This window comes from Callorhinchus milii, unplaced genomic scaffold (assembly GCF_018977255.1).
Source record: "Callorhinchus milii isolate IMCB2004 unplaced genomic scaffold, IMCB_Cmil_1.0 Scaffold25, whole genome shotgun sequence".
NCBI lineage: Eukaryota > Metazoa > Chordata > Chondrichthyes > Chimaeriformes > Callorhinchidae > Callorhinchus > Callorhinchus milii.
Window position 1 is genome coordinate 3152725 of NW_024704766.1, and position 17904 is coordinate 3170628.

Below are 17904 nucleotides of genomic sequence, written 5' to 3' on the forward strand. Positions count from 1 at the left end.
AGCTCAGACTAAACTCAACAGTTCGCCAAATTCTGGGTGCTCCGAAATGCTACATAAACGCACTAAATGTGAACCGATTTGGAACATCACCGCCATCGGAATGCAAAGCACTTAAGTCGGGCTCCTCCTCTGATACCAGAACACATGGAGTCCGTAATTACATTTCACTGCAGTTTGGGCTTTGTTTGTACCATTGCAGTATTTTTCCAGTCAGTTGCAGCTTCAAGAGATTGTTGACCAGCTTAAATTGTTGCTCCACGTTCTCAGGTGCTGCTGATCTGAACAGGTTGAGTGTTTGACACCTGTCTCCTCTTAGGGAATCTCCTGACAGTGCTTTCCATCCAGTTTTGACAGTCCTCACTCTCGGATGACTGTGGAACAGCCAATCAACCAGTACGTGTGCATTCACACGTTCCATCCTGGTTCCAGATAGTCCTGTAGTATTGTAGCCTCAGCATCTCACGAACACAAAGCACCTCGTTATTTGTTACATGAATCAACTACAAACTGCAACCGAAAATAGGTGAATAATACGGAGCAACGTTGTGCTTCTATAACGCACGTTGGACTACATTTCCTGCGAGCTGACATATATGACAAATATTCAGAGGGTTCTTTTATCTGACGGACAACAAAGACAAAATGTGTCTCCTCTCCTGGTTTTATTTCTGCTGTTGTCAGCTGTGATCTCATATCTGTCTCCCAAGCACAATTTCCCCAACTCCCCGCCCCGGCTTGATCTAACATCACTCCTGCTACAGTTTTCCTACCAGCCCTGATCTTGATCTGGCGCCAAAGAAGGTTTCAGCATCTTGGATGCCCCAGGAATAAAGTAAAGAGGGACAATGTAAAATCCTTTTACACTCTCACCGTGTTTCTGTTCCATCAACAACTTGTTCGACAATTATTCTGTTCAACTGCAAATAATAGCAGCACAGCGATGCTTAGTTATTGTGAATAATATGTACGCCAGAATTATTAGTTCGCCCACAAATATACAGTCAATTCACTTTACAGTATGTTCTGTGAAGCACTTTAAGAAGTCTTGAAGATGTGATAAGGCGCTATATCAAATGCAAGGATTATTGTTATTTTTATCGCGGGTTCTTCTGTTCTGTGCTTATTGCAAAACTACGAGATTATATCGCCCATATATGCAGTGCAGGTACTAACTCTTAAGTCCAACAGTGACAGAACGTGTTTCGTGGCAGAATTAAACTGGAGGATTTCGACAATTCCTCATTCAAATATTCAAAGAAATAAGTTACTTGCTTCTCATTTTCTTCTCTCTTAATTCTAACCCTCGCTGTTAGATGTATCTGCTCGAAATGCTGTATATTTTCCAGGAATGCAGTCCATTAACATAGACGAATTGTACCTCCCAAACTCCATTTTAGCCGTAGGCTTGTCATTAAACAATTAATTCCACAGTGCATCAGCACTTTGCAAAGTCTGATTCACTTGGTAAGAAAACAAACGTACTGTATGTTAATGGCTAAAATTCACAGGGGCCAAGTGTCCTAAGGCTACCAAAATATTTGGCTGGGCTATTGCGTCGGAAAGTTAGAAACAGAGGTACAGCCTGACTTTAGCCATATGGAGATACTCGCTATGAAGTTGATTTAAAAATAAACAAGTTGAAATGTGTTATGATTTTACCATGCGAGGCCTGCCACAGACATTTACAGCATCAGCCATGTCTCCATGGGGTAAGGAAACTGCTGAGATGTATTTACAATGGAAAGGTTATTAATGATCGTGGAAGAATACCTAAGAAGAGCAATAATAAATGGTTCATATCCTTCAGACTGCAGACATTTCAGAGGAACACCAATTTTGCTAAGAAGGTCTCTTAACCAACCATAAGGGAAAGGGGGTGTTTCAAGTCATGTAATTTATTCACCTTTGGGATTCTGGTTTGAATCCAGCTCAGATTTATTAAAAATATATAAATGTCTTCTCTTGTTGTAGGACATACAGACAGTGTAGACACGTTGGATACATTAAACCACATTTTGTACAGTTCCTGTCAAAATTGATTTGTGTATGTGGGAAACATATTCTACACACAAATGGATTTCTGCAGCAGCTTGTGGTGTAATAAATGGTTTTTTTATTCTCTTTGTAACTCTGGATTTCTTCTATTTTCTCTGAAATTGTGTTATTTATTCTCTTACCTTTGGATCTACCTTACTCCCTCCCCGCCTCTTCATCTTCGTTCCCTTCATTGGCTTCTGTGTCTGCTTCTGTGACGAGCTCTTTTAGTAATTCGTCTCATGTTTCTTTCTATCTATCTGAGTCAGAAGGTTGCGGTTCCAAATAAGGCTGATCAATCACTTTGCGGCTATCTGTGGGACATTGTGGTGCACAAATCCGCATAATACACAGCCACAACACTTCACAGTAAAGCGCTTTGAGACGTCTGCCTGATGTGAAAGGCGCAACACCAAACCCAAGGATAATTATCTCAGTTACTTCTCTTTGATAATGCTGGAGGAACCCAAGCTTTCCGTGCTGAAACCTTGTCTTAAGAAGAACTGTAAATGACATGAGTTTTAATGAAATAATAATCTTTAATGCATTTGATATAGCGCCTTATTGTGTCGCTGACACATCTCCCAACGCACTCCACGAGATTAGGCGTGTGAGGGGAGTTATATAAAAGCAAGTTGTTGTGGTTGAGAGAGCGTTCCATTCCAGACACAAGGAAATTTCCAAGTGCAAGTGGTTCAAATGCATAAATAAACACAAAGATAAATGATAACCAATTTCCGCAAGACATTTTTCAGAAGGGGCAGAAGTAAAGCAAAGAAATACTCTTCTGAACAGTAACTAACTATGTACAAAGTTCTTGAAAGAACCCTATTGCCTTTTCAGAAATTTCTTTAATTGGACAACTGCTGCAAGATAGAGAAATATTTCTCTAAATTGTTTGCCTTTGAATATTCAGCGATTTCTCTGGTAAAGTGGAGAAAACATCAAACAATTTTACGTAGATTAAACAGCCTTGATCCTTTAAAAAAAATATCATTTTTCTCATTCACAGTAGCTCCCGAAATGTCTCCCTGCGCTCTTCTCATGTTGCGTATCGTCAACTTGGCTGTAGGGTAAAAGGAGAGCGCGTGGATTTTCAATTTGAAGTATGAAGTGAACGTTCGCGAAGGGTTATTTGTGGTTCCATTTGCCTGCAAAGCGCTATTGATTCCAAGAGAATTACGGTTCCTCCTCTGCAAGCTGGAAAACAACCTGCGATAACAGAGCCGCAACAACCAGGATTTGCTCCAGAATAAACGGATCCCACGCTTCTGATTTATCCATCACTCCCTGCCTGCCTGCAGCCGCAATTTTGCAATCAGCAACAGGAGCCATTTATTGTCGCGTGCATTCCAGTCTAATGGAATTATTGCTCAATTAGTGCGCATTGGCCATTTTCCTCATGTTATAGATCTATCTTGTTCGTGAGCTAAATTGGCTGTTAAGTATAGTTCGCAGATTACAGTCTGGTTCTTTGCAGGAGCGTACAGAATTTCCCTGACAACACAATGTCCTCTTGACCTAAATTGGGCTTATCATTCTGTCTGATGAGGCCAATCCACCTAAACTTCGGGTCACGGTGATTAATTACGTTGAATTCATTTCGGAATAAAAGTTCCAGTGTGTTGCGTGAGGGCCTATTTATCAACGTCTGCTTTTTAAAGCTAAAAGGAAACTTGTATTTTTTTTGCAGTAAAGTCGGGTTCGACTCTGTTAAAAATGGACAGGAGGCGGGACCTTGGTTCCGAAGGACGGAAATCCACCAATGCATTGGAGTGTTAGCCTAGACTATATACGTGTATCAAGCCTTGCCGTGGGGCTTGAAACCACAACGTGCTTGACCCAGTCACCGCATCGTGCCTTAAAATCTTTGTAGCAAAGACTGGGTAGGATGTCAAGCTGTGGCAGGAATTTCAAATGCACTATATTTTTTAAAAACAAGAAAACCCAAACCTCCATTAAATCTCTTGAGCATCGACAGTCTGTCGTTCAAGAAACAACTCTGGCCACATCATCATTGCACAGGACTGTTCCAAGTGGACTGAATATTACAAAGCTGAGTGTTGTTTTCCTTCTAGTGCTGGAGCACAGCCTTGACTGTCGTTCACAATAGATATGCTGATCGCTTGTAGCTCTTCTGCCAGATCCAAAGCAAAGTCTCCCTCACTGGACTGTGCCATTACTGTAGCTCCTCTGTTTCTCCACTCTGACCTACCAACCCCTCCATTGCTGTAAATACAAGCTGGTGAAACCATGAAACGAGGGCTTAACGTTGACTTTAACGTTAAGGCACAGTGGATTGCGACTGAGATGGGGGTGAATTTTCTTCTCACAGAGGGTAATGGTGTGGCAGTCTGGCTCAGTTGGCAAGTCCTCTTGTCTCTGATTCAGAAGGTTGGAAGTCCCCAAGTCAAGACATTGAACTCGCAGTTTAGTGGGTACATTGGCTGCTGCGTTCTCCCACAAAACACACAGTCACCACACTTTACAAAACATCACGCAAAGCACTTTGAAACATCGTCCTTCCGTGAAAGATGCTGCACCAAATGTAAGGATTATGATTATATTATTATGCTAAACGTGATCCAATTGACAGAGACAAAATCTTTTTCCGACACCCTTGGGAATTTTTAGCATGTATTCAACGTTATCTTTTAGAATCGCAGAATCTTGCGAACTGTGTTTAAAACATCAGTGGGTTTTATCAATCTTCTCAGAAGAGCCCGTAAGTATTTGATGAGGTAAAGTGTACACAGTAACATTGTACATCTGCTTGTCTTGCTGTGGATGGGAGAGCAGGTAAATATTTGCCTGACAAACAGAATGTCTTCACCATGCAGATTGTGCGATGTTTTAAGTACAATAACACCACACAGGCACAAGAAGTGATAAGCAGCAGTTATTTTAGCTTCAAACTGTTAACTCATTTGCTAGCTAACTCATTCTGGAGTCCTGTAGCTCAGTGGTTAGAGCACTCACTTGGCAAGCGAGAGATCTGGGTTCGATTCTCGGCAGGGCGAAACCTTGGGCAAGTTTCCTTACTCCACACGCCTGATAATAATCGCTCAAGTAAACAAAAAACCATTAAAACAAATTGGTCTCTTCAATCCACGACTGTTTGTGGGACACTGCTGTGCGCCGTTGGCTGCCGCGTTTCGCCCACAAGTACACGGTCAATTCGCTTTACAGTATATTCTGTGAAGACCTTTGAGACGTCTTGAAGAGGTGAAGCTGATTCCACCTCCAGAGTGCTCGTCAATAGGTCAGTTGAGGCCGGAGCTTTCCCTATCTGCAGTCGCTTCCCGAATGACCACAAGTCCACCTCATTACTTGGTCCTAGTCTTCGTAGATGGGCCGGAGGGAACCTCTCCACTGCATCCCCAGGAACTCAAACCCATAAAAGAGACAGAAATGTAAACCAGCTGTATATTAATGGAATGTAAATTGCAATATGAAATTAACATTAAATACATGCTGACTTTAGTCTGTGAAAAGTGCAATGAATACCCAATGAAAGTATTATGTTTGCAGCTTCTCTGAAGGAGGTTGATTTAATTAGCAGTGTATATCTGAGCCTTTTTCTTCAATATAAGCAACTGTGACTGAATCTGTCCACCTATCACATTGATTAATATAACTATTGTTGGAGATTAAAATAAAGGAGACTGCAAATCTATTTCTCAATGTTTGCCTGTGTCGTACCATAAACAGTGCTGTGCCAACATTTTAATACGTTCACAATTAGTTTGCTGTGTTTTTTTATTTTCCTTTGATAGCAACAAAAGGATGTTACACCTGAGCTGCAATAATTAATATCCATTGCATTCTTTGTAAGAAGGTGACTGTCAGAAGGTAAGTGCGTATTTACGGCTCGATTCACTCAATCTGTTTGCTTTTAGTCCTTTAAAAAGCACTTTGTCACCTCAAACCTATTGCAGACTCCTTTGCATCCATTCGTGATGCAAAACCCTGGAAATCAAATCATTTGCCTACTTCTGGGTAGAAATTCCATCAGATTTACTGTATGGAGGAAGGTCATGGATTTGAGCGATCAAATTATTCTTGTTTTTTTTTTAAGGGATTATTATCCCCCCCCGAAAAGCGATCTGCCAATCTACTAACAACCGGGTTCCTAGTTACTGCTAAAAAGAGGCGTGTAGAGTACGGAAACTTGCCTAACGTTTCGCACTGCCCAGGATTCGAACCCAGGTCCTGTCACTTGTGAGGCGAGTGCTCTAAACAATACCCGAGCGGACATTAGAATTCTATGGCACCATTCGAAAAGAGAAGGGAGGTTTTCCCGGTGACCTGACTAACAGCCTCCTTGAGGAAATTGGTCACTCATCCCATGGCTGTTTGTGGGACTTTCCTGTGTGCAAAGTGGCTGCGACTAAGAAATACGGTCACGAATCCTGTGAAGCGCGATCAAGTGCCAGGATTATTAGTATTATATATTGTATTTTATATAATACGTGTATTTTACAGAATGGAACACTTCAGGTTCCATTATGAAGAGGCGCTGTTATCAATCAGGGCATCTCTACATTGTTCCGTGTGGTAAATACCAGACGAGGAAGAGGAATTACAGGTACCTGTTGCAATTTCAGGTTCTGAGAAGACAGTATATGTCTCAGGAGTTCTGTAAAGTGGTTCCGGGCTGTGGTCAATAACTCACAGCTACAGAGTATCATAGAGATGCCATACAAAATTGCATTTGTACAGTACCTTTCACGCGGGAGGAATTCCCAAGGTCCTGGACAGTCAGGGATTTGGACACGGGGCGGGATAAGGGAGGGTGGAGGGCAGGGAAGGTAGGGGTAGGAGAGTGGCTGAAGGCACGGTCGAAGAGGAGAGTCTTGAGACTTGCCTTGCAGGAGGCAAGGGAGGGAGCGAGGCAAAGGAAGAGTGGGATGGAGTTTCAGAGGGTGGGGGCAGAGAGGCTGAAGGCCTGACCGCTGATGGTGAGGCGTGTGGGGTGGGGGGGTGGGGCGTGGAGCAGGCCGGAGATGTGTGGTTCTTTTTAGAGAAAAAGCACTAGACAGCAGCGAAGCTCCAGACGTCACAACAGAGCAACCTCAACATTGAACGGTTTGCCACCAACCCAAATAATAAGCTGAAGCTTCTCAGGGTCAGTCACTCGCTAATCTTTTCCCAGAGTGGAATGAAAACAAAGCAAAGTTATTAGAAATTGAAAACGTCAAAGGAATATTGTGGTCCGGTTTCACATCAGGAAACACTCTCCTGAGAGAGAAGACTTATAATGCTTCTGTGCCGCAGTAAAACTGATAATAGGATTAAAGTGTAAATAATCCATTCCTAAAATAGTGACAGGCATACCTCTGAAAGGTCACTCATTTACCATCGTATCCTTTTACATTATCCATGGGCAACACACAGTAAACAAATTACTCTTAGGGTTTTGTACACTGTGGAGCTTATTAATGGCTGTAACAGTAATCACTTTACACTCAGACATGTAGGCAGCATTCACGTCAATCTTTTTGCATGTGATTTACAGAAAAATAGTCTTGTTAAAGCTAATGGTATTCATAATTTTTCATTCCGTTTGACCACAATAAATTATAATAAGCATCTAGAATCCGCAAGCTGTATGTTCCTTATTCCAGAGGACCCACAAATAAACAATATTAATGATAATGCTTTTGATGCAGTGCCTTTCACATCAGGAGGACGTCTCGAAGCGCTTCACAGGATTTCACTGTCGAGAGGGGTGACTGTGCATTTTGTAGGCACCAATTTGCACACAGCAATGTTCCACAAACAGCCATGAGGTGAACAACCAATTTTATCTGGGCATTACTGGCGAGGATACTGAAAGAAACTCCCTTCTCTTTTCAAATAGGCCATGGGAACTCGAAAGTCCATCTGAACTGATAAGGTGGGACCTCGGTTTAATGTCTCATCTGAAGGACGGCACCTGCAGCAATGAAACACACGCCCAGCACTGCGTTGGAGGGTCAGTATTGACCGTTATAAACCTACCAATGTTATTCCGTTTGCTTGTGTTTTTTGTGTACGGTGAGAGTGAAATGCAACGCACTTTGCATCCGTCCACGCAGTGTGGATGAAAGAATGTAATGCAGATCACGAGAAGTATCTTGGAAGAAAAGTGGACAGTGTGGACTAGGGTTCCAGCATGATCTGATATTGATTTCATCCCAGTCCAATCAATGACCTAATTTTTCATGGATAACCAAACTATTAGCATAATTGACAACTGTTGAGAGCTCTCTAGCATGTGTCCATCCATAAGAGAGGAGAATCATTAATTGGTGATGAGCATTTGCTGATAGATACCGCACTGGCTGAATGTTAAGTGTTTAAGTTCCCATTCCTCAGGCCGTTGTTTCATTTCAGGGCATGAGCTTTAAGCTTTATTAATTGTGTAACCTGCTTGCAGAAGGCTACAACAACACAGCAACTTACATTTATTTGTGTCCTTCACATGACTAAGTTGGGGTCATTCATCCCATGAAATACACAGTCACTGCACTTTATCCTGTGAAGCGCTTTGAGACATGTCAACGACGTGATGAGGCACTACATCAAGTGCAGGGATTATTATTGTTGTTGTTATTGTTATTATCGTTCCAAACCTGACTTCCCTCTTCTTATTATAGATGTCACTAGCTTCCACTCTCCTCAACCCAACTTAACATCAAAGTCTTCATTGCTGCCTCGTAATATTTTCCTCCTCCTGTCTTTATGGCCAGAGCGGCTGTTATTTAGGATTCTAATGAGAAATAATGAGGTGAAGCTTGAGAAGATGTGAGTGATCTGATCTTATTAGATGTGACTGCTCTTTTATTTATCTTTCTGTTAATAAGCAAAATATTATCTTGCTGGTTCTCCTCGGCTGCCTCTTTCTCCGCTGCAGAGTAAATGTGCCTATGCAAAAAAAAAACACACCAACATTTTCCACTAATTGGAAAAACAATTTGGCTTCAGGAAGAGTGAGATTTGTCAGTTTGTTAGCTGTTAATTACCTTAGTTCATAAACTTGGGTTATTTATAACAGGTCTTATCTTTCAAGCAAATATGAGCCCCTTAATTCCCGTCCTGAGACATCCAACGTTGGGTTAAAACCAAGCAAACACATATACGCTCTCCAACCGTTTGCAGCGCACTGGCTCCTGCTGAAGTATGGTGCCCATGGATCATGAGCATCTTCTGTTCCTGCACCCAAGTGACCGATCATCACCTGTGAGTTTAGACAGTGAATGATAGCAGGCTGTTCAACTCAGGGCATCACAACTGAGCTCAAACCTAAACACTCACTTATACACCCTTCCTTTACCCCACCCCTCCTCGCCCACCACCCCTCCTGATCCCAACCACCAGCTCGGGTGCCTGTCCAGCGCCTTGGGACGTCCTCCTGACGTGAAAGCCGCTACACAATTGTAATTTGTTGTTGTTGTCTCCACTCTTCCTCACGCACTTACACACTCTTCGTAGATTCATAGACTCATAGAAGGTACACCTCAGAAACGGGCCATTTGGTTGGTGTTTATACCCCATTCAAGTACCTATCATAGATCCTATCCCTAGTCCAATATCCCGTTTTTTTTCCCCATGTACTTCAAATTTATTCTCTCTTAATCATATGTCCAGTCTCTTTTTGACTCTGTACACAGTTTTGCCACCCAGAAAATTGGCAGAAAATTCCACACTCCCACCGCTCCTGGCATTAGATCTTTCTCTACGTACAGCCTTGAAGTGAATGACCAATTATATCTGGGGGAATTTTTAGCGCACCAGGTAAAACTCACTTTCGATTAGTATAATGAGATCTTTAACGTCTACCTGAACAGGTACAAACAGGACCCTGGATTAACGTCTCAAAGCAAGGATACCTATTCCAGACTTGCTTGGGTGTCAGCCAGCTCAGTGTAACCTCGTTGCCTTTGAATGAGACTGTTGTTGTTTCAAACCCTATGTTAAAACTTCAAAAGCTAATACGATTTATATTTCTATAGCACCTTTCATCTCAGGAAGCTGTCTCCATCATCTTTATATTACTTTCTTGGCACCTGAGCTTGTTGGTGGTTGCTGAAAAGGATGGAAAGATGTTCAAAAGTCTTATTATTACCCATCTTCAATACTATTGTGACACAAAGACTTTATTAGATTTTTTACTTTTATACATTGTAATTGTAACGCACATTGCGAGGTTTCTGAATTCTTTCAAGATCTCTGCACTTTTAAAATGTCTCTCAAATTTCACTTCACTTAAGCAACATTAGAACCGTAGACCTTTACTCCGCCAAAGAAAGCTTTCTGGCACGTCTCAAAGCACTTCACGGAGGTTTTCTAAAGAGTGTGGTGACTGTAATGTGTAAGCAAAAGCAGAAGCTATTTGCACACAGCCATGTCCCATAAACAACTGTGAAGTGAGCGACCAATTTTATCCTGACTGCTTACTCTCCAAGAGACCGAAAGAAACTCAATTCTCTTTACAACCAGTGCCATGGAATCTTTAACGACCATCTGATTCTGGCAGATGGGACTTCGTTTCAATGTCTCATTCAGTGGACAGCACCTCCGACAATCCCCCAGCACTGTACTGGACTTTCAGCCTAGACTATGATTTCATAGTCTCAGAATGGGGCTTGAACCCACCATATTGCAAAGCCGCGTGAGGGCATGTGGGTGAGAAAAGATCGTCTTAGGTGCTGTCCTCGGATGATACTCTAAACCAAGGTGCCGTCTGCCTGTTGGGATGGGCACTGAAGATCCCACGGTGCTATTTGAGAAGTGAAGGGAGTTTCTCTCAGTGTCGTGGCCAATAATCCCCCAAAATATGATTGTCCATTTGGTTCGTGGCTGTTTGTGGGACGTTGTTGTGTGCAAATCTGCTGATGGGACGTCTCTCCCGACGTGAAAAGCGTGACACAAGTGTAATTTGTTGTCGTCGTTGCGTTCACCTTCACAGTCACTACACTTTACAGTAAGCCTCAGTGAAGTCACTTTTGAGTCGTTTGGGCGATGTAGTAAATGTCTAGATTAAATCTAAATAAATGCAACGTGACTTCGAAAACAAGTGACTAACTTATAAACAAACATCAGACATTATAATAGGGTAAAGGGGCATTCCTTCCAATCAAAAATTTTCGACATTAAAGGCTTTACATTAAATATATTAGGATTATTTTTATTATTATTAATAATAACCGGCTTTGAAGTTGATAATTAGCTTTGAAGCTCCAACGCCAACCGAAATGGATTTTCCTTTTACAATGAATAATAATAATAATAATAATAATCCTTGCATTTGATATAGCGCTTTTCGCGTCGGGAGGACGTCCCAAAGCGCTTCACAGAACACACTGTAAAGTGAATTGACTGTATATTTGTGGGCGAACGCGGCAGCCAATTGCGCACAGCAATGTCCCACATTTGGGAACGAATGCTGACTCCCGACCTGAACGGCGCTCTACGAGTGGAATCTTGTTGTCGTCGTCGTTGTCGTCGTAACTCGCAGTCCTATTGCGCTTTCTACGCGAGCCCTGGCGAGCCAGCGGAATGCAGAACGTAACCGACAAAGCCGGCAGCTGCCCGAACGAGCCGCAGTGAGATGTGCCGCGGAATCAGCGATCGGTATCAACGATAATAATCCTTGCAATTTGATGCGCCAGAGCGGTCGCGAGACGTCTCAGAGCGCTTCGCTGCGAAGTGGGTTGACTGTATATTTCGCGGCGGGGCGGGCGGGAGGGCGGGCGGGTGGGTGTCGGTGGCGGGCGGGTGGGTGCTTGGGCGGGCGGGGTGGGGAGAGGGAATTCTACCCCTGGGTTTATGAATGGCTAGAAGGCGGATGGATCTCACACACAGATAGAGAGATGAGAAGGAGGAGGAGGAGGAGAAGGGGGGAGTGATGGGGGAGGTGGAGGGGGGTGGGGAGAGAAAGAGAGAGAGAGAGAGAGAGAGATAGAGATAGACTGACAGAGGAGAGCAGGACTACTTGCAGGGTGTGCAGGCAGACACCAGCTGTATTAAAGGAGAGTGGAGTGATTGGGTGGAGGCAGAGGCTGGGATTTTCCTTGGGTTGCAGCAGTCAGACAGAGACCCAGAGCAGCAGCAGCAGCAACACAGAGAGAGAGAGGGAGAGAGAGAGGGAGAGAGAGAGAGAGAGGGATACCCACAGCCAAACCCACAGCCAAACCCCACACACAGCATCAGCAGCAACACAGCACCATGTTGCAAACCAGGACTGTCCTTTGCAGTTTGCTCCTTTTCAGCACTGCAGGTAGGATTTTTTTTCTATATATATATATTCAGTTCATTCCCCACCCCCCCCCCCATCCAAAAAAAATTGCTCCTTTCACTACCCCCCCCCCCCAAAAAAAAAAATAACCTGCATTGTATTTTTTTTTCACCCACCACCACCACCACCACCAAAAAAAAAAATTTATATTTTTTTTTGGGGTGGGGGGGGGGGTGACTGTTGCAATTGCTGAATTGCAAAGGGGGAAGGGGTGGGTGGGGGGGGTGTGTATGTGTGGGGGGAAGAGGAAAAATCCCCAAATAGGATGATGTGAGCCATTATGGATAAAAAGGCATTTGTGTGTTTGTTTGTTTGTTTGTTTGTTTCTTTCTTTCTTTCTTTCTTTCTTTCTTTGTTTCCTTTAAATTTTTGCTTTCCATTTCTGCAAAAAACATCTGCTTTTTAAAGGGAGCATTGTGATGGGTATCTTGTTGAGAGATGGGGGATGGGTGGGGGGGTGGGGTGGGGGGGACTCAATTTTCTTGTCATTGTGCAAAAGGTTTTTCTTGGCAGCAAATATATATATATATGTATATATATATATGATGTCCTGCAGTGAAGGCTTTGTCCTGTCTTGGTCTCAGCACAGTTTCCTTATCCAGGTAAATGTTTCTGGGATGTGTTCATTTGCTTCATTGTATCTGCCCCACATCCTTTTTGAAATAATATAAATAACAGGGAATTTACAGGATGAGAGGAGAGATGGAGTGGGAGAGAGAGAGAGAGAGAGAAAAAGAGAGAGAAAGGGGTATTTCTGAGATTGCAAAAGCTTGAAATTGTCTCTTTTCTGTCCTTGTCAATGCCATTTAAGGGTCGAAACAGTTTCTGTGTTCATTTCAGTTGAAAGAAACCCTCTGCACATCTAAGAAATTGCAGTGAGAATTGAGAACTTGGTCTGAATTTGCTTCCCAGTGGGAGGTGCTGAGTGAATAAAGCCCCTGTTTTTATAATTGGATCCTTTTGTGATTTTTTTTTCCACCACTGGATTGCATTGTGTGTGTCTATGTGTGTGTGTATGTTCTGCAAACTAAATAAAACTGGATTTCATCTATTCACACCCCCCCCCCCCAAAGAAAAAAGAGAGAAAATATCTGATTTGATGTTCTTCTGCTTTGCAATTGGGTTTTTGTGGCTCTTTGCAATAAAGGGGGTTCATTCACATCATTATTATTAACATCATCATCATGTTTATTGGGACTCTCCTCTATATTTCTTGTGAAATGGACACAATGGAACCACAGGCTTTCTTTAATGTGATTGCTTGTGAAGAGAAAGAGAAGTGATAGAGGAAGGGAACAAGAACCTTGATAGAGAGATAGAGAGAGAGAGATAGAGAGAGAGACTAGGTTGATATCCCCCCCCACACCCCCCAAAAAAATCTCTCCCCATCAAACCTCAAACCAAAACCCTTATGGTATTTGTCCCACAGATTGCAAAACTGTTATCCTTTTTATTGGTGTGTGTGTGTGATTTTAGAGATTGCAATTAAAAAATATATAGATTGCTGCAAGAAAATGGGTCTGTCTGTTCATATATATATATATATATTACATAATATATCATAAAAGAAAAAAAAGATTGTGAGCTGGGACTGTTATCTATCCCACTGGGGTGACGTAAGTGCAAATTAAAATGGGTTTAAACAAATAATTCTCGCCTCAGGAGGTGTGTGTGTGTGTGCGTGTCTTGGGGGTGGGGGGGGGTGTTGGGGGTCTGAGATGTTTATTGCAAAGTTGGCTTGTACTGCCTGCTTCTGGTGAGCTCTCACCATTCTATAGCTTCAGCCTTTCTTTCGATTTCTCTCTCTTTCTCTGGTTTCTCTCTATTCGAGGATTAAAAAAAAACACCGATCGATGCTGAAGCTGTTTCTCTCAGAGCTGGGAGGGGGTTTGGTGGTGGGGGGGGAGCAGAGCGGAGCTGATACCCACAGCTTTTTCCCTCCTCTCCCCTCCCAGGATCTGCGCCTCTCTTTAATAAACCCTGGAAAGGTGCGAAAACCTGACCGCGATAAACCCCCAATTCCAAATTCCCCCCCTTTTTTTTCCCCAAGGCTTTTTTTAAATGTTAAATGTTAAAACGTCACCAATAAAACCAACATCTTTTGTTCCTCCTCATCCCCTCCCTCCTCCTCTCTCTCCCCCCCTCTCCTGAGCTATTGAGAAGAGATGCTAATTTATTTCCACTTTGGTCAGACAATGCAATTATCCAGTAACTAACACTCTCTCGGTGCTGTGTATCCCAATCCTTTGTATTTTCCAGCCTGGTTTATCTCTGTGTTTAGAGACATTCTCTCCCCCATGTTTTTTTTTGTGTGGTGGCGGTGGCGGTGGTGGTGGGGGAGACGAGAAGGAAGGGGAAGAGGCATCAATTATAACTCTGCTTTACTGATTTCTTTTCTGTCGCTATTTTCGGATCATCCCCTTTCTGCGGCTGTGGCGGGTGTAAGGGCGGATTTTTCCGAGGTCGCTTGAGCACAGATTTTAAGCAGATGGTTATGGTTATGTGTGTGTGTGTGTGTTTTTTTTTGTTGTTCTCGAAATACCTTAAATACATCACAAACATCTGCGTGTGGCGGGGGAGACGTTTGTACACACACACACGCGCGCGCTCGCACGTAAAATGAATGGGGAAGCGTTTAATAATTGTCTAAAGGAAACCAGGCAGATATTTCTTTCTATTTGACAGTTTTTAGACTTCTCTTAAAGACGTGAAGTGCGTTTGTATAAAACCCCGGTGACAACCCAGCTCTGAAGCTCTCTCTCTCTCCTCTCTCTCCCCCCACCCCCCACCTCTCCCTTTTCCTTCTGCTTTGGTATTTTTCAATCCGGATTTCTTTTGTGGGGATTTTTTTTTGGGGGCGAGTGAGTGTTTTTTTATGTGAATCCAGAACAAATCGAGGGTGGGATTTTCCTGCACCTGTTTCTGTCTATCTGTCCTTTAGGGAGAGAGAGAGAGAGAGTGTGTGTGTGTGTGTGTGAGAGAGGGGTTCGGGGGGATTTAAAGATCATTCTCCCCATTTATTGTCGTATTTTTTTTAAAAAAAAGCAATTTAAAAGGAGCGAAAGGAGAGGACGATGCACTGAGTGAGACTCGCTCTTGTCTTGTACCGTATTTCAATGTAGTGAAACGTGAAGTGGACGAGGTTTTATTGCAGCAGTTTACACGGGAAGCGAAATATATATCCATTTGTGGATCAGTCCACGTGGGTAAAAATTACAGGATCAATCACTTGTTTTCTATTTGGCAACGAAATGTTTTCAGCCGGATCAGTTCCCACGTATCTAATATTTATATTTGATATGTGTGTCAGGATCTGTTGTACACCCGACAGAATGACAACAACAACTTCAAATATGCATTATGTTTATATCAATCCAAACGCCATTTCACCCACAAAACGCAGTCACTTTACAGTGTATTGCAGTATATTCTACACACAAAGTATACACTTTGAGACGTCTCAACGACGTGATGATATCGAATGAAAGGATTATTGTTATAATAACCTGTATTTACACACATATATCTGCGCGCGTGTGTGTATATATATATATATATTATAACCCCTGTGTCACAGTCCGTTTGAGCGCACACAGAGAAATGACAAGTGTTTCCATTTGCTGACATACATACCAGTATTTCAGGAGCAGGGACTGAGTGAGGAAGGGAACTGAGTCCCTATTCACTCCCAGATTGTGTCGAGAGAGAGAGAGAGAGAGAGAGTGCAATTACAGCCTTGAAATCAAACACAACATTAGGCTCCAGACGTGTTTTATTTCCCCCCCCCCCACCCCCTTGCTCCATGTTCTGTATTTCCTGCCTGTGCTAATTTTTTTGGGGGTTCGGTTTCAGGGAGAATGTCTGGGGGGAAAAAGAAATGAGGATTATTTTCATTTCATTTTGTTTTTGAATTGTAAAACAAATCCACTCTCTCTTTTTTTTGAAAAAAAAAGCAGCAGCAGCTTGGAAATCACTGCGGGGAGCAGGAGAGGTGGGTGGGGATCGAACGGTCTCTTAAACATAGCTGCGGCTATAATTAATTTGGGAGAGGGCAGCAATGCGATATGGAGAGCGCGAGAGAAGAGAACGAAGCGGAAGAGGCATCAGTTATGTCTCAGAGCAGTTAACTCTGCTTTACTGATTTCTTTTCAGTCGCTATTTTCGGATCATCCCCTTTGTGCGGCTGTGGCGGGTGTAAGGACGGATTTTTCCGAGGTCGCTTGAGCACAGATTTTAAGCAGATGGTCATGGTTATGTGTGTTTCTTTTTCTCTTGTTGAAATACCTTAAATACATCATATCTGAGCCACAACCACGGCCGTCAAGGCGTGCTGTTTACCTGAGCTGTGTGACACGAGTTGTCACGGCATTGAAAGGATAAAAACAGCTCGTTGCTTTGCCTCTCTCTCTCTCTCTCTCACTCTCTCTCTCAGTCCCCCACTGACGAGCAAATGGCTGGTTTCAAGCAACTGTGCTATCGAGGTGCTGAGTAAATGCCATCGGAGAGAGAGAGAGAGAGGGAGAGAGGGAATTGTGCACTGGCTATCCTTGGAATTTTATTTAGAATTGACATTGCCTTTATTTAATGACAGCGCCGCATTAAATAAAAGATCACCGAGGGCGCACGGAGTTCCACGCCGGCGTGAGGTTTTCTCTGTCGGATAAATGAACATGATTTTTTTTCGAACGGGAAAAAAAAACCCCACTCCACATCTGATTGATGTTAAAACCCACTTCTCGCTCGCTCTCTGAACTGAGGAATTTATTCTAGGAGTGCGAGGAGGGGCAGGGGATGGGGGGATGGGGGGTGGGGGTGAATTTGGGGAGAGAGAAGGAACGAACCTGAACTGAAATATTCACATACAACATGGGGGGGTGACCTGATTAATTGGCTTGCTTGTGCGGACCGAGGGACGGTGGAGGAATCTTAACTGGAAAACAGGGAAACCGCGAGGTGGGGGGGAAGGGAATCGCGGGGAGTAGGAACGCTTCGGCCGTTAACCTTTTAAAAGGGAAATGTGAGCGGCTTTGCTGATCAACGATATTTGACATGTGCGAGGCTCACGCTGTGCGATGTCCTGCCCATTCCCTTGGTCTTTACCCGACTCCTACCGTGCTAGGCTGTGCCAGTGCGTGTGAGCAATCACAGTGTCGAGCAGAATCTGCGGAGTGTGTTTAGAACAATAGAGACCCAAGGGTGACTAATGCGGTTGTAACCTAATTGAAGGTTTCATCTGAGTGGAGAAGTAAGCCTCAAACCTCAATATAAGGTTCTAGGTTTGGGTTTAGCCTCCCTGCGTGATGCCTGTCATCGTGCGCAGTTTTGTTTCTCGCTCTCTCTCTCTCTCTCGCCTGGAACATGTTGGTTCTTCGAGAAAGGCCAGTTCAAAAGCTGTGCATCTTGTATCCCGAATTAGAGAGCTCTCTTGTGCTTTCCACACCGAATCCAGAGGCGTGTTTCAAACCGGGTGAAAGGACGTACAGCACCAGGCTCTAATGAACAATAGTTTTGAACCGTAATTGGCAGAGGGCCAACTGAGTTTCCAGCCCTCCTTTTAGAATTTGTATGGGATGGCCTCTTGGCGTGAA

At 43.3% G+C, this 17904-nt stretch overlaps 1 protein-coding gene and 1 non-coding gene across 2 annotated transcripts in view; both read left to right on the forward strand.

Annotated features, from left to right (window-relative positions):
- The first annotated feature begins 4982 nt into the window (after window positions 1-4982).
- On the forward strand, window positions 4983-5054 carry trnaa-ggc. Its single transcript has one exon. It is a non-coding gene; the product is annotated as a tRNA-Ala (tRNA).
- Window positions 5055-11958: 6904 nt separating this feature from the next.
- Window positions 11959-17904, forward strand: part of LOC103180312 (neural cell adhesion molecule 1) — a 238670-nt gene continuing 232724 nt past the window's right edge. The window contains exon 1 of the mRNA XM_042343868.1: window positions 11959-12298. Within this exon, the coding sequence (XP_042199802.1) occupies window positions 12247-12298 (52 nt within the window). The 5' untranslated portion in view covers window positions 11959-12246. The remainder of the gene's footprint in view (window positions 12299-17904) is intronic.